We start from the raw sequence: 16,452 nt of genomic DNA, 5'->3' as shown, positions 1-16,452 counted from the left end.
TCACAAATAACTTGTCCACTCCATTTAAAAAGAAAAAAACCCTGATCAAATAGCTCACAATCGTCACAGAATGTGCAGAACTTGTGAATTTGATCAACTGTGCGTTCGAGTATGATTACCTTGACAACCAGAAAGCTTTATTCAAAGAAAAGGGTACTAAAGGCATACGTCCTATATGCTTTGGCACCATGGAATCGACTTCCACCAAATTACATCAAATAGAGGCTACTAAATAAATGGTAACGCAACAGCATTACACATATTACACTTTGATGAAATCAAAGCTGTCATTTAGGCGGTAATATAGAACAGCTCAAGACCTAATAGGCTACATCGCTATGTAAATCATTCCTCATCTATTTGACAGGTCTATTACAGATGCCTCAAAATACGCGCATAAAAATTGTTTTGGTAATTGTAGTAAGAGAGAGAGAGAGAGAGAGAGAGCGCCAAGAGAAGCAGATATGTCTCTTCTATTATAAGAAAAAAAAAAAAGTAATTTTGCCAGTAGAAGCGCAAGTATTTCTCAGTGGGGTACCATAGTCATTCGAACATATATTTTCTTCATAATTTCTTGTTGGCAACAGAGATTCAGGCATCTAGACTCTGCCTTTAATGCTGAATTTGCACAATGATTGCGCCATGCAGTCTCGCTCTGGAATCTAGAATCCAATGATTTACGTAATTCATTTTCGAAGTATAGTGACTAATAACTGCGCCCGAGAAGGCATACATCTTTAACAGTCTTTAAGCGCATAGTGTTAACAATGGAGAGGGGGGGGGGGGGGAGTTAAGGGGCAGGAAAGGGTAGCATATGCATATTTAACCCTATTAAGCCCAAGATATTTCGACCCCTCGCAGGCCCAAGGGGGGCACAATGTGCCCCCCCCCCCCCCTATATAGCTTTTTTATTATTTGATGTATCATCGTCATATTTGGCACGTGGGTAGAGTAACTCATACTCTACATGACCGTACATTTGAATTTTCACAAGGTCACCCATGGAGGGCGCTATTTACAAAAATATAAAGATATACGTGGAAAATATGCTAAAAACATGATTTTTTCGGTATAATTTCTTTATCCCCATTATATGTGTCTTATTATAGACCAATCATTTTCATATTTGCCACAAATGATAAGCAAAAGGAATTTTATTATTTGTTATGTTTGAAACTTCTCAAGGTCACCACATGGGGGCGCTATTCATATCAACATAGTGATACATTATGAGATCTGAGATGAAATGTTTGGGATGGGTACATGTATAGTTATGACATTTCATATTTGCATAATAGTGGAATTTTGAGATTGCAAATCGATGATATGATAAACTAGTGATATTAAAGACATACCTTGGGTGAAGGAATCAAAATAACTCAAAATATAAGGGCAAGCTGTAGAAAATATTATTATTTTCAATTATCTCTATTATATCTATTGTTTTATGCCTTTGTCACACAAAAACAAAGGAAATAATAAGAAAAACTTTCCAGAACCATAATAACTTCAAATTTTGCTTGAACTTCAACAAATTTCAGCCAAGAAACATCCATTTCATACACTGTAATGCTGTTAAATGAAATGGGAACAGAAAAAAAAATGCAAAATCTGATTGACATGGTTGTCAGTTTATGGTTGCCATGGCAACCAGCAACATTAAATATAGCTAAATTATATATCAAAATGTTTGCAATAAGATTTTAGGAAAAGTCACCAAATTTGGTTGAAATCGGATTAAGGATGAAGGAGTGGCAAACGAAAATCTGGTAGGGGGGCACAATGTATATAGAAATGTTTGTAAGTTTTGATGAACTTTCTTCACAAAATATACATGATGGACACACATGCAGTGCATGGGTCTGCAAAGGTAGCCTAGTAATGTACTGGAATTTACGGTGAGCCCCGAAAAAAAAAATCAATTCAAAATCAAACGGTCAATAAAAATGTACTAAATGTTACCTTCCACTTTCAATACTTTATGGGAGTTTCTAAAATGATGCTCTCTTCAACGTACCACTGTATCTATATACAACTCTTCATTTAAGGCATGCAAATGGGATTTCCTACCTTTAAGGTATCTTTCCAGATTCATACCTAATTAATCGATACATATTTTATAACGAAGGAAGGAAGTACTACTCTTCTCTCCATGTGTCCTGAATGCTACATAGATAAAATCAAAGGGACAAAACAATAATGACAAAATGATCGTCACGATAGGCATGGGAGAGTTTACCACGTCGGAATGCTGACAAAGCCTACTTTTGTTTTGCCGTTATTTTTATAATGACAACCACAATTAGATTAGCATTTACATACAGCGTCGGACCAATGCAACATCGGTCAATTCGTGGTGAAATTGCGTTGTAGTTGCTTCATATTGCTGTGTCTGCCGATGGGGGGGGGGGGGGGGGTGGGTGTCAATTCTTTGCTGTTTTCATGTCTGCCATGAACAGCATCGTTGGTCTGGATGAAGAGCAGGAGTGATGTCTAATTCGTATATCATTTCGACAAAATAGGAATTGAAACGAAATCATATTAATTATATGTACTGATCGCAGGGATGACACTCTTGTCAGAGACTATGAATACCAAATACGAGATGCGTAGCCATAAAGTTATTACGATATTTACTGTTAATCCATTCGTATTATTAGTTTTTGTTTTGAACTGAGAGGTGACGAAATATCAGTATAATAACGAATCAGTATCAAATTCATGTTCATGGTCAGATTATCTTACACTTTCAATAGTGATTTGTCGTGTATATGATATGTACTAAAAATGTTGATAGTCATCCGTTCATCTTTTGACGAAAATTATCATTTTGGCTTTTTAATATGTGACTATTTCATGACGAGTGCATTTCATTACAAAGTTTATTTTGTGTTGGAGTGTATTCTTGAATAGAATGATATCATTATCGATTTGCTATGTACTCGCCGGGGATTAGTGAAAAGCGTTTACCTAGTATTATTCATCGTGATGACAGTAGGTCAGTATTATGCGCTATATTAAACGATATCCAAAATGGCTTGATTTAACTTTGACAAACTCGGTAAAAAGTCTTCTGCTAAAGGCGAACGTCTTGGGTATAAGTGATTAAAACGTCGAAAATAGAACCCTGATACGATGCAGCGATAATATGGGTTGTAGTAAGTCTGAATTACCCAAGAAGTGTAATCCATAAAACAATCATGAATTGTCACATGCAAATGAAAAGGATATTTGATCCAACAATAATAATGAGAATGACTGTATCTAATTCCATTTTTGTTTTCGTCTTTCTACCGTATCAGAAGAATATTATACAATTTGAGTTACACTCAAAGACATATTTTTTTTGATAACATCTAGGCTGCGTATAATCATGGATGATTTTCTCCTTCGCGTTCGAAACTTTTTCTTCTTCCCTGCTGTCGAAATCGGCTGTGTCTCTTGCAAGTTGTTGTAATAGTTATTGTTGTTCATGCTGTTTTGTTTTTATCAATACACTGCTGGTTTATTGCCTGACATGGGTCATTATATTTCATTGCCTTACAGGGACATATTCGTCGCTATCTTCCATTCCTCTCTTCAACCCATGGGTCAACACTTAACATAAACCCAACGTGTCCATGTGAATTCAGACTTCCGATAAATCACTTCTCGCCGCAATGAAGTCATTTCTGGTTCAGCTGATTGTGACAGCTTTGCTCTGCGGAGTCGCCGTCGGAATCGACGAGTCTTACTGGAATGTTAAATGGACAACCGAGAAGCGGTTCGACCTAGAGTCAGCAGAAGACTTGTTATTTGCTTCTCCGGGAGTTATCGTACCGAACATCAGTGTCAGCGACATCCTCTCCGTGATCGGGTCGGCATGGAGGGCAAACGATATCGTCCAGGCCTTGGGGTATCTGTGTGTCGAAATGGGACCAAAAGTTAACTGGATGTCGGAAGGGCTTGTGCAGGAAATTTGCGACCCGATCCTTGAGGCGCTGCGCGATGGTTCCTACGAGCAAGTGCAAGATATATGCCTCGACACATGGTCCCTGCTTTCGACACTGATTGGAGAGGAAACGGAGTACGAGTACGTGCCGCTCTTCCACCACACTAGTAATTACTGGGTTATGAAGTCTCTGGTTCTTGGCTCAATGGGTTTGGAATACGTCAACAAATATGATATGTGTAGAGGCTTTGATGAGCTACTGTCAACTGGAACCGATGATTACAGCAGTGTGTTTGATCGTCTGCTCACCGTATTCGTCTACGATGTGCTGCAATCAAACAGGTATGAATGTTTCAACGACTGGAACGATGAGAGCTTTCAGGATGAACTGCTCGGGACAACTTTCACTTATCTAGGTAACTTTTGGAGCAACGACGAGTTCTGCAGCTATGCCCAAGAAGCATTCCGCAAAGCAGAGAATGAGAATGACCGAGTTGACCTCGAGGACATGGTGCAAGACCTGAAAAACGCAGTCTACGCCGTCATAGCCAACAAGAGCGAATGTCTGGCTTTAATGTCTCACATCGGCCAAGAATTGGATATCAGTGCCGTCAACATTTCAACATACGACACCAACCAAGAACTTTGTGGTGTTATCACCGACAGTTTTAATCTTCAACCCGATCTATCGCAGGCCATCAGCATGGTTTCTAATTACACCATTTACCTCTCTGACAGGGAATGGTTTGATGCTCGTGTCATGCTTGCGGGTGCACTCTTTGTCGAAGATGACGTCGTTGAGTCAGTGCGGCTCCTTTGCTATGCCATAGATTTATACGACCTGGACAAGAGCTACTGCGCAGTATTGCAAAATAGCTCGGACTTTTTCAGTCAGTGTAATGAAGATGATCAGTCTCTGATCACGTCTTCATATTACTCCGCAGTATTGGAAATTATAAACAATATTGCACATCCCAACGGACAGAGCCGTTGGTATACATGCTATGGGCTTGCGGGGTTACTCTTCGGTACAGAGTTTGACATGATATTCGACAGTGTTCTTTACATCTATCTGGCTGATTGGTTACAATCGTATGGCGACTACTGCGGAGGCGATGATGAAGGCAGCGGAGATTGGGGAGACACGCTTTTCTGGGGAACCTCAGATGACATTCTTAAAGCCGCTCTTGCTGTACTCGGAGATTTTAGAGATGTCAACGAACTCTGTGACAATGCGATGGATGCATCATCTCAGCTGAATTTCAGGGGCAGACATTACAAACTAGACAAAATCATAGATCAAATAATGCACGGCATCGAAGTCACTACAAATGATTACACAGAATGTGTGAATACTCTTTATCGTCTCGAGAACATCACTGGACTTTCGGCGCGTAATTATTCTGAAGCAGCCTCTAACGCAGCTTTGTGTAAAACTATCATTGGCCTATTTGGCAGCAGTTCCGAGATTTCAAAGTCCGATGTCCTTTCAATGTATGAAGAAAATATCTACGGAGATTTCCTCAACGATGAAGAATGGTTGACCAGGTTACTTGACACGGCGGGTGTACTATATAATCTTGAGAACCACGAAGCTATACAATTTCTGTGCGAGATATCAGAATCGACTGACGATGCTTTCTGCCGGTCTATCACGGACTCCAATGACTACGAAGACGAATGGACATTTCAATCCATGTGTGATGCTGGTTATTCCCCTGGACATGATATTGACTGGGAGGAGATATTTGCAATGGTCGGGGACACTTTTGATTTCAACTTTGATGATTCCAGGCAGACATGCTCACATCTCACTGACATGATATTTGACCCGACTGTCGCTCAGACGTACACGATACCCGAACTTATGAGCAGAGCTCTTGAATTGTTTGCCAGAATATCTGGCAAGTATTTGTGTAACCTCAGTCAATTCGACAACTCAACCCAGCTTGTTCCTCCATGCGAAACACCAGGTATCGAAGCCTGCTTCAATTGGACTTTGCGAGGTGATGGTTATTACTCAGAGTTAGGACATTCGGATGACCCAGTTGGATTCATCATTGGTACAATATTCTCCTTCCTCGGTGGCTACGAAAACGGCGATCATATTTGCCATCACATCAGCGTTGGGCTTGGCAACCAAACGCACATGGATGACTTGGTTGGCCGAATTCAAGAAAGCATTTATAACATCCTTGAAGAAGAGGCTTTTTGCTTGAGCTTGTTCGGAGTGATTGACGGTATGGTGGGAAGCGAGGTCAGCCAATACATCGGGTTCAACGACAGTTCCGATTTTTGTTCCACACTGGCCGATATCTATGAGCAAAACAGCGATTACTCTATAAGTCTCGATCAATTATTTGCTGTGATTGGACTTGAGGACACTTATAGTGATGGCAACGATGAGTTTGTAACAGAAGGATACGAGTACATGGTCACTGGAATCGCAGGATACACAGAAAATTATGATGAAGAGATTAACCCTGAGGCTATTAGAAATGCAACAATAGAAATGCTGAAATTTGCGGCGATGCTGATTAAGTCAGATCACGTTGGTGACGCCATAAACAAGACCTGCGGTATTTGGGAAGATTCGGATATCGATTTTGAGGAATTAGGAGTCATTGATGACATATGCCATGTTGTTAAAACGGGAGACGAATTGGCTGCATACATTGCCTGTACAGACGAGCTGGTTCCACTCCTTCAATATTTCGGTATCGTTGGCTACAACGGTTGGTCTTATGGTTTTGACTGGGAATGGCTCCTTGGCATGGTGGAAAATGTTTTACATGTCAACTTAAGCAGCTCCGGTGATACATGTTCTCACCTTACTGGCATCTTCTTTGACGAAGAAGTCGGTAAGGTCTACACTCTCAAATATTTTCTGGAACAAGGTGTGGATATTATGGCCAGAGTAGCAGGAAGGTATCTGTGCGATTTCAATCGCTTTGACAGCTCCACGCCGCTGGTGGCGCCTTGCGAAACACCAGGGGTGGCAGAATGCTTCAACTGGACCAACCGAGGACAAGAGTACTACTATTCAGGGTTACATGAAACAGCAGATCCGTCAGGTTTCATAATAGGAACAGTTTTCGCTTTCTTTGGTGGCTACGAGGATGGCGATCACATCTGTCATCACCTCTCCTTTGCACTGGATAACACCACGTACATGGATGATATGGTTCACCGGATATCCTCCAGCGTGTGGAACCTCGCGGAAGAGCAGAGATTCTGCGAAGGGTTTATGACTGTACTTGATAATATGATTGGCATCAATGTCAGCCGTGAAATAGGTTTTAATAGCAGCGCCCACTATTGTAAAGTTATCACATCGATTTATGATCTGGAAGGGAATTATACAGTCAATCTGGATCTAATCCTTTCCTTATATGAGAGTGAGGGAGAGAGCATGAGTTCCGAAGACATCATGGACGGCGTTGTAGAAATCATCAAAATCCAGACCAAATTACTCCACTCGGACAACATCGCGGATGCTGCGTACAAGATGTGCGAGATATGGGACGGCGCTGACATCGACTTCCCGATCGTTGATGAGATGTGTGAGACTCTGCTGTCTGGAGATGTTTCCAGAGCATATTCAGCCTGCGTCAATAATTTTTTCCCACTGATATCATCATCAGAAAGGGAGGACGAAGATCTCGCAATTGATTTGTCTGACGTACGAATTTGTCTCGGAAATGGGCGTGTCAGTTTAGAGAACTTCGCAAATGTTAACATTGAACCATATCTCTTTGACTCCATAGAAAAGCTTTATAATCTTACCAGCTTCGAGGAAGAGGACATCTGCAGAGCTATCACTGGTGTTGCCAATTCTGGGAAGAATATCCCCACTCTTATATCCGACTTTGCTGTCGAATTAATGCCCCATTTCTTGCCCTTGGGTGCCGAAATTTGCTCCTGCTGGGACGACATATTTAAAACACTCTTCAGCTACGTGGGTGAAGAATCTCCCTTTGGCATCAACGAGTTGGATGAGGTCGTCCTGATCGCGATGGACGCCATCGGGTACGACAACCTCGACGAGTTCTGCGATGAACTGCAGACCCTTGGTCAGGACGAGTTCTCGGAGTATGCAGCAGAATTCGCTCAGAAAATATTTCACTTCACGGAAGATCTGGACAAGTGCGCATGCCTGGCACGGGACGCGCTGGAATTCATTTCCCCTCTGGTGAATATCAGCATCAGTGAGATGAACTCCTATCTCCATGACTACCTTGGCTTTGAATCAACGGACGAATTGTGTGCCCAGGTTGTGATGTCATTCTCCGGGAAAGAAGGTAAATAAAACTTTACATATCCTTTTGCTAGTTTGTTGCTTGATATATTTATTCATTATAGAACTCAATAATTACATGGGTTGCAATGTGTTACTGCAATGGCTTTAATGTGGTTACATAGGCCTACATATAACCGATTTTTATATCTGCATTCGTTGTAGCATTTTAACAAAGGGTGAATAAAGTTACGTATGGCGAAAGTCTTTGTCTGTATACAAATATGGATACATTAACAAAAAGAAATCCATGTGTATTGTATCGAGAACATATAACTCCATGCGACAAACTCGAGATGTCTGATACATTTAGCACACACACACGCACGCATCCCCCCCCCCCCCACACGCAGTGAAATTACACTTGGTTGTTAGTGGTTTTTTTTAAAAGTACACCTGTATTTCAGTCAATATTCAGTACATGTCAGTAGCTTATGCGGCGTTCCCACTATCACGATTGGCTGAAATCAAGGTCCTAATCGTGAAATAATCTATCCGATAGTATCAGACCGTATCAAATTATTCGGCCAATCATGGCAATCGCGTTGGATCTTGGATACATGTAGTAACAAACAGCAGTGGACCTCATCTATACTCGTACGACATAATCGTGTTGATTGGGATCATTTTTTTAAAACTTCCATTCCGTTGTTTGTTTGTTTTTTCACAATCGCCCTGATTTTATTGAAGTGGTAGTCTTCATGTTTAGATTGTCGTTGCCGATTGATTAATTGTTTTATTTGTGAGGTATTTATCATCGTTTTTTCAATCATTCCGTGAGATTAATGTTGTACATTTCACATTTAACGCTGAAGACAGTAGTCTTCTCATCCAGCAGTGTGTTCGCAGAAACCTCAAAAAATCATATCTTTCGAACGGATTGTCCTATTTCCCTCAACTTTTACTAATGTGTTGTACAATAGGGTTTCCCGCCAAAATTTCATCAGATTTGCATTCGAATTCATGAAAAGGCGTTGAAATTCAAACGATTTGGGTTACTGCTCTACTCTCTCAGTTCATTCTAATTCTTTAAGTATCTTCAATTTCATTTCATGTCATGCCTTTTAATTTTTTTCGTTCAATTTAGAGAAATTCATTCAATTTAACAACCCATAGTGCATGTTGACATTCAACTTCGCGCCAGTTGGATAGACGTTGAAATTCATGCCAAATACCAGTTTCAATTTTATTTTTGAAGGAACACAACTTCGCACTTTAAACGTTCGAATTCAATCAACAAACTCAGCTTCTAAGGGCTTTTTTCACTGTCATACGATTGGATAATACAATTTCATTTTCATTTTAAAGTCTCACTTATCTTTATTGCACTGGACGTATTTCTTTCCTGTCCATCTTTCTGTTACTTTCAATATATCCCGAACAGTAAGGATGTTACATTTAGAAAATAACCATATCCCAGAATATCTTAGGGATCTCATACGTCCAGATCAATACTGACCCATTTTGATTCCATTCCTTATAGTTCCCCGTGTCCATTTCTAAGTTGCCGGAATGCATCAGCTGTAAATAGACCTATTTTACTAAATGGTTACATCGCCAGTTTTGCCGGTTGTCAAGGTCATGCTGCATCAACTACCGGCTGACCGGTATTCCTGCCCGTATTCAAGATGTTCACGCATCCTCTGTAATGAACATTATAGCAGCGGCTAAAATCGTGTATGAATAAAATGTAAATGTATGTGTTTGAAAGTTGGATTATGAGTTCACAGAAATCACATTTCAAGGTATTTTAAGTTTGCATATTCAAACAGATGAGTAACTGCAAGGAATAAAAGCAACATCGAAAAACACTGCCCATACTTTGTAGTTGTTTGCCTTATCGTAAATTTGATTTCCTTAACGTGCAACGGTGCTGATGCGAATTTAAATGCGTTCCACTTTCATTTTTAATTTGAATGGCCTTTTAACACTCTTTCGTGAGAAACTTAGGAAATCGCATGTTGATGAAATTTAATTAATGAACCTGTCACCTTTTTGAATGTCAATCTCGTTGATCATTCAAATTCACTCGAACTTTAATGACCGCTTCGTTAAATCGAATGGCAATCTGATCAAATCGGGCGGGAAAACCTATAATACTGCATTCACTTATTCCACGTAGATTTGAAGGTTACCTAGTCTTTTGATGAAGGGAGATACTTTTCTGTTGTGTATATCAATTATGTTGAACAGTTTTAAAACAATAAATCGAGCAAGACCAAACAAAGTTTGGAATACCATTCTCCGTACGTGATAGAGACATTTTGAAATAAAAAGGCATATTTTGTTACACTTATGCAAATATGAAATTAAACACATAAACAATGCTATCAATTCAGCAAAAAATATCTCATATTGAAGTTCGATAAAAAATATGTCATTATCCTTTAAGATTTGATGTGATCATATTTTGCACTTGTATTTTAGAGAATGGCGCAAACATTCGCCTTGTCAATGTCTTTTTTTTTCCTCTGGGGAAGAAAGAACAATGATTTCATCTAACTTTTATCTTTTTTTTTTGGGGGGGGGGGAGGGAATGTTTGTGAAGGGGTAAGCATGTCACAGCGTAAATTGTCAATTTCTGTCGGTTACTTTAGAGGAAGAACTATTTATTTTGAAGTTTTGGCTGCTCTGAGTGCTGTCCGCCTTCTTCCTCTCTAGTGATAATGTATATTTCGCAATACTGCAATTGTCAGAAACTGTAAACACTCGCCATCATCGACGCTTGTGGGCTGTTATCAAATCTACAAAAGTTAAGGAAACAATGAAGTCCATTGTCAGTCAGGCTATAGCATTTCCATACGAGTCCAATCGCAGCTCAAATTGTGGTCACTCTCGATCCCGATCATGAAAGATATCGTATCCTTTCTCAACAGAGCGCATCAGTAGGCGGTAGTCGTACTGGAGTGTGTCAGAACGCAGCTGCACGTAGCGCATCGGGGACCCGATCGTAAAAATCGTCTTAGATCGGTACTAATAATGCACTCAATTGGGACAATCCTGGTGGATCATCTTTGAACGGGAGACCAGAGCGTGAGAGATTGTATGGCTTAAAATAGACCAGTCATGACCATATCTCATCCAAACGTATACCAAATTGTACATGCCTGTGTCAACTCGCACCACCTTGTATCCAAACATGAAATTTGAAATGAGTTAAAAAAAAAAAAAAATTACGACCATTACGAATGGCCTGTCATGGCGTTCGTTAGGATTCGCACGACGATAGTGAGAACGCAGCGTTACGTGAGCTCCGACAGACGAAGTCGGCGTTTCCTTTGACGTAGAGGACTCCTTGTAACTTTGAAAAGTACATGTCCCAGTACTCTTGTACTTAAGAATTATAATTCGAGGTATACCGTTTATACCTGGAAGAAGTATGGATTCGAAAACAGAAAGTCGTAGATTGGAGTCCTGTTCTGTGTGTTCATACAAACACTACAGTGATGGGAATTGAGTATTAACTTTTTACTCTTATTTGTACTCTTTAAATTGACATTTATTCCAGTTTCACCTCATTTGCATAAAGATAGAAATGTTGAGATATAACATCCAATCACCATCTCACTCAATCCTTCACTTGTAAGAGATCTGCTCAAAACTACAAATTTCCGAGGGGAATGAATAATTTTGTTGTAAATGTTAACTGTATGTTTAATACCAACAATGTTTCTCTTCACCCAGCCAGAAACCATGCGTGCCAACAACGCAGAGGGTAACCAGAATTCTTTAGTAGAGCTTTGCAGGAAGTGAAAAGGTCTCCCCTTTAAAAGAAGACCATTATAGTTATGAATAATACTTATCTCTTGGAAATTTCTTTTTCATCAAGGAAAAGTAGATAGACTGCTGTTAGTGCGATTAGTCGTCTAGAACTAGTATACTTTCTTCATATATTTGCAGACCGAAAATGGTGCCACCTTTGAAATAGATTATTCAGATGAATGATAACAGTTTAATATTGCAATGATTCTAGTTAAAAAAGAAGGTTCATAGTTTAAAAAAAAGTACATGTATACCAAGTTTATGATATTGTCATTTTTCTCCATTCCTTTTCATATCAAATTTCTATATCTTTTTTTTCCACAGTTGATGTAAACAGTATTCAATGTCCACCTGGCAGCGAAGGTAAGTCATGGTCAAGTGTGACGTGTGCAGTGCTGCTAGAGTAAATTTTTTCCCCTTTCCTCTTTCTTTTCAAACTTAGATTATTTCTTCCATTGACATTGTTTGATCAACTTTTTTTCCCCCAATGCACATCATAAACCTATCTGTCTACGAAGCATGTTTGTTTGGATCAAAACGTCTTGTTTGTCTATCGTTTATGCCTAGCACATCATACCCGTATTAACACATTTCATTGTTGTTCTTGCTGTGTTACTGTTTACCTGTGATCATTACTATACATGCTCTCATATTTTTTGGTGATGCAGTGTTCGTGATATATTGTCAGTACCATAATCGTCTAACAACAACATATATGATCATAAACCAAAGCAATATAATCCCTTCTTCAAACCTAATCGTCTAACATTGCCACTCTATTCCATACGTGATTTGGGGCACTGTGTGTCATCAAGTGTCATCATTAGTTGATGTTGTTGTAGTTGTTTCATGATATTACCTTTTCCATTGTTTGTTTCTTTGTACATGTATGTTTGTTTGTTTATGTGTTTACCAATTTACAAAAGGTACAAAAACCAATGCATAAATCAAATACTTATCTCAAATGAAGATTACAAAATAGATTGATTGCTCATTTCCGATTCATCAGTACAATGATTCTGTTCTTCAAAATTGCGCTTAACCCGATTTGCGAATCGCATATTCTGCAAAGAAGGCACAACAGAACAAATCGAACTGACACAAACTCTGGTGGATATCAGCACGTCATCAGATCTGATAGCAACTATGGCTGAAGGTAAAACAGAGAGAACAATACTATCCATAAAATTTACTTAATCCACTCCTCCCATTTCGTACATACTCCCTATATGCCAAACTGAATCTTCGGCTCAGAAGCTCTAAGTTTTCTAGATTGGCTTGATTAAAGTCACATTACGCATTCGACGTTGTGAATGAGAATGCTGCAATACACGTGATATACGATATGACATGTGCATGTATAATCTACCGCTAGAATCTACAAGAACAACGTATGATATTTCATACTATGAGGGATCGTAATAGACGATTATGTACCATAAAGCTGCGTTCTAAGGCCTATACGATCTTTTACATTTCAAATGAGGTATATGTCGTTCCTTTATATCTAAAACCCGAACACTATAGAAATAATAGTAAGAACGATGAATCCATCTATACGGACACTCAAATAGCGCAACCCCTTATGGACCCTCCTCACACTTTCCCTCCAACTGATGAGTGATATCACAAAATTACCAAACGAATCGTCGATTCTCGTTCGTTACAGATATTTTTTTCTTTTCTTTTTTTTTTTGCAATCAAAGCCGCTAGAAATGGAAGGCAATGATAAAGATATGTAATATTTTTCATCGCAATTTCAAGAATAATTCTCGATATTTTACAAGTGAAAAGTTTTAGCTTTATCTTATGAAAGACTTATTTGATATTTTTGATAGTGCGTAACCCAATTTCCGATCGATTTCTTCAATTGGAAATCGCATATTTGCGTAGAATTTACATCAGAACAAATCTCAGAGACACAAACCCCGATGGGCAGCAGCAAGTCATCAGATCTGATAGCAAGTACGGCTGAAGGTAATTTAAAGAAAACAATACTATACATAACATCAACTTAATGTAATCCAGTTATTTCGTACAAACATATTAGGTCATGTTAAATTTTAGGTTCACATATTGTAAGTTGTCTAAATTGGTTTAATTTCATCGACATTACGAATTCCTCAAAAAGAATGAGAATGTTGCGAAATATCAAGTGATAAACGCTGTGCACTCACCGGCAGCACTTGATTACCTCGTTTCTGATTGGTCAGTGGGGGTCGGACTTCGTCTCCGTCGCTTAGCCCCGGATTATTTTTTCGTTCTGTTTACACTCGCTTGCTTGGCACCGCAATTGCGGTGCTAACCCTACTATTTTGCAGGGCCAGATAGTACGAGATTATCCGTGGGGCTTGCCCACTTTCGCAAAAACAAGTGTAAACAGAAAGTGGGCTAAGAAAAGTCCGGTACCAACGGTGGGGCTAAGGGGGGCTTAGCCCCATCCACCGTTCGTATGGGAGTAAGCAAAAATTTTCGAGTGTAAAAAGCCCTCTTGTAGGCACAACAGAACAAATTTCACAGACACAAACCCCAATTGGCAGCAGCACGTCATCAGATCTTATAGCAACTATACGACTGAAGATAAATTAAGAGAACAATACTATTTATAAACATTTGATTGATAAACACTACTCATTTCGCGCTCACCTCCTTCGCCATATTGAATGTTCGGCTGAGAAGCTGTAAGTTTTCTAGATTGGTTTGATATTAGTGACGTTACGCATTAGAGAGTGAGAATGAAAATGGTTCAAATACCAAATAAACAAAGCAAAAATCGCCTTACAAGACGAATATTCTAATCCATAACATTATCTACGTCATGATCTACCTTGAAGAACATGAAGATTAACGCATGATATTAAAATCAGTTAAGACTGTAAACAGACGGGAAATAATTTTTCCGCCCATCTTTTAAGAGACGTAATGTAAAACTTTATGAAGTCACTAAATCCTTTTGCGATCAATTTCTTCAATTGCACAATTAATGGCATATTCTGCTTTTAAGGCACAACAGAACAAATTGGACAGACACATACCCCGATGGGCAGCAGCACGTCATCAGATCTGATACCAACTACGACTGAAAGTATAGAGGAAAGAATACTATCTACCAAATTTACTTAGGTTACTTTTTCTTTTTCGTACACACTTCCTACGCCATGTTGAATCTTCGTCTCACAGCTTGAAGTTTTTCTGGATTGACTTGATTATAGTGATGTTACGAATTCGACATTGCTGCATAATACAAAAAGAAACGAAAAAATCGTCTGATAAAACGATAATTACACTCTTTGATAGTACCCATCGTTAGGATCTACATTACAGAGCGTTAAGTGTATCGTGTGACATGATAATCAATTATGGCTGTGAATATACAGGAGAAAAACTTTTTCGATCCATCTGATTTTTTGTTTCATTACAAAATAAATCGCATATTCTACGTAGAAGGCACAACAGAACAAATCAAACAGACACAAACCCCGATGGACAGCAGCACGTCATCAGATCTGATAGCAAGCACGGCTGAAGGTAAAATGGAAGGAACAATTCTATCCACAAAAAATTCTTAAATCACTTCATGTATTTCGTACATACTTTCTAAGCTGTGTTGAATCTTTGGCTTAGAACTTTACGTTTTCTAGATTTGATTGATTATCGTGTTATTACGCATTTGACATTTAGAAGGAGAATGCTGATGAAAATGTTAACTTATAAAGACCGTCTAAACAGACAATTATTCCACTTTTTAACATCATCCACCATAAGGATCTACCTTTAAGAACGTTCAGAATAACGCATGACATAATAAAGAGTGAAGAGTCTGAATAGACAGGCAAGTTCCACAAAGTTGCGTTCTATGAGGCCTATACGATCTTTGCATTTCTGAATCATTATAAATAAGAATTTTGATCTTCAACAGGGGGCAGACCATAAAATGTTGAAAACTACAATATAAATTATCAATATATTTGAACACGCGTGGATGTTTTACTTACCTTCGTGCGGTATCCTTCCATTTAAAAAGTTATTTCACAAAATCGGAAAAAGAATTCACTCTATTCTTCCTAATTTTAGATACACGTATATCCAATTGCAGCTGCGAAAAAAAAACCCAAAGAAAACGAAACAAAAAAAAAATGTATGATTCTTTTCAAGCACAACTTTGATAATATACCTTAATATATTAGAAATCACAGAAAAAAACGTTTTCCCCCCTTCTTCTTCTTCGACATTTTTTTTTTGCTATGTCTGAAAGGGACTTACTGTAATATCTTAATGAAACGCCATCAATAATTTTTTTTTTTCAATTACAAAATGAATCGCATATTCTACGTAGACTACACAACAGAACAAATCGAACAGACACAAACCACGATGGACAGCAGCACGTCATCAGATCTGATAGCAACAACGGCTGAAGGTAAAATAAGAGAACGATACTTTTCATAACAATTTGATAAAT

General features: G+C 38.8%; 1 protein-coding gene across 1 annotated transcript in view; it reads left to right on the top strand.

Moving 5' to 3' along the window:
* Positions 1-3,659: 3,659 nt before the first annotated feature.
* LOC139744525 (uncharacterized) overlaps positions 3,660-16,452 on the top strand; it is a 47,526-nt gene continuing 34,733 nt past the window's right edge. Inside the window, exon 1 of the mRNA XM_071654957.1 lies at positions 3,660-8,232. Coding sequence (XP_071511058.1) covers positions 3,660-8,232 — 4,573 coding nt within the window. The remainder of the gene's footprint in view (positions 8,233-16,452) is intronic.

The sequence above is a fragment of the Diadema antillarum genome, unplaced genomic scaffold, assembly GCF_040938485.1.
Source record: "Diadema antillarum isolate AM-2024a unplaced genomic scaffold, OU_Dant_1.0 seq00001186_RagTag, whole genome shotgun sequence".
Lineage (NCBI taxonomy): Eukaryota > Metazoa > Echinodermata > Echinoidea > Diadematoida > Diadematidae > Diadema > Diadema antillarum.
The sequence above is the reverse complement of the archived record's forward strand: the minus strand, read 5'-3'. Positions and strand labels throughout refer to the sequence as shown.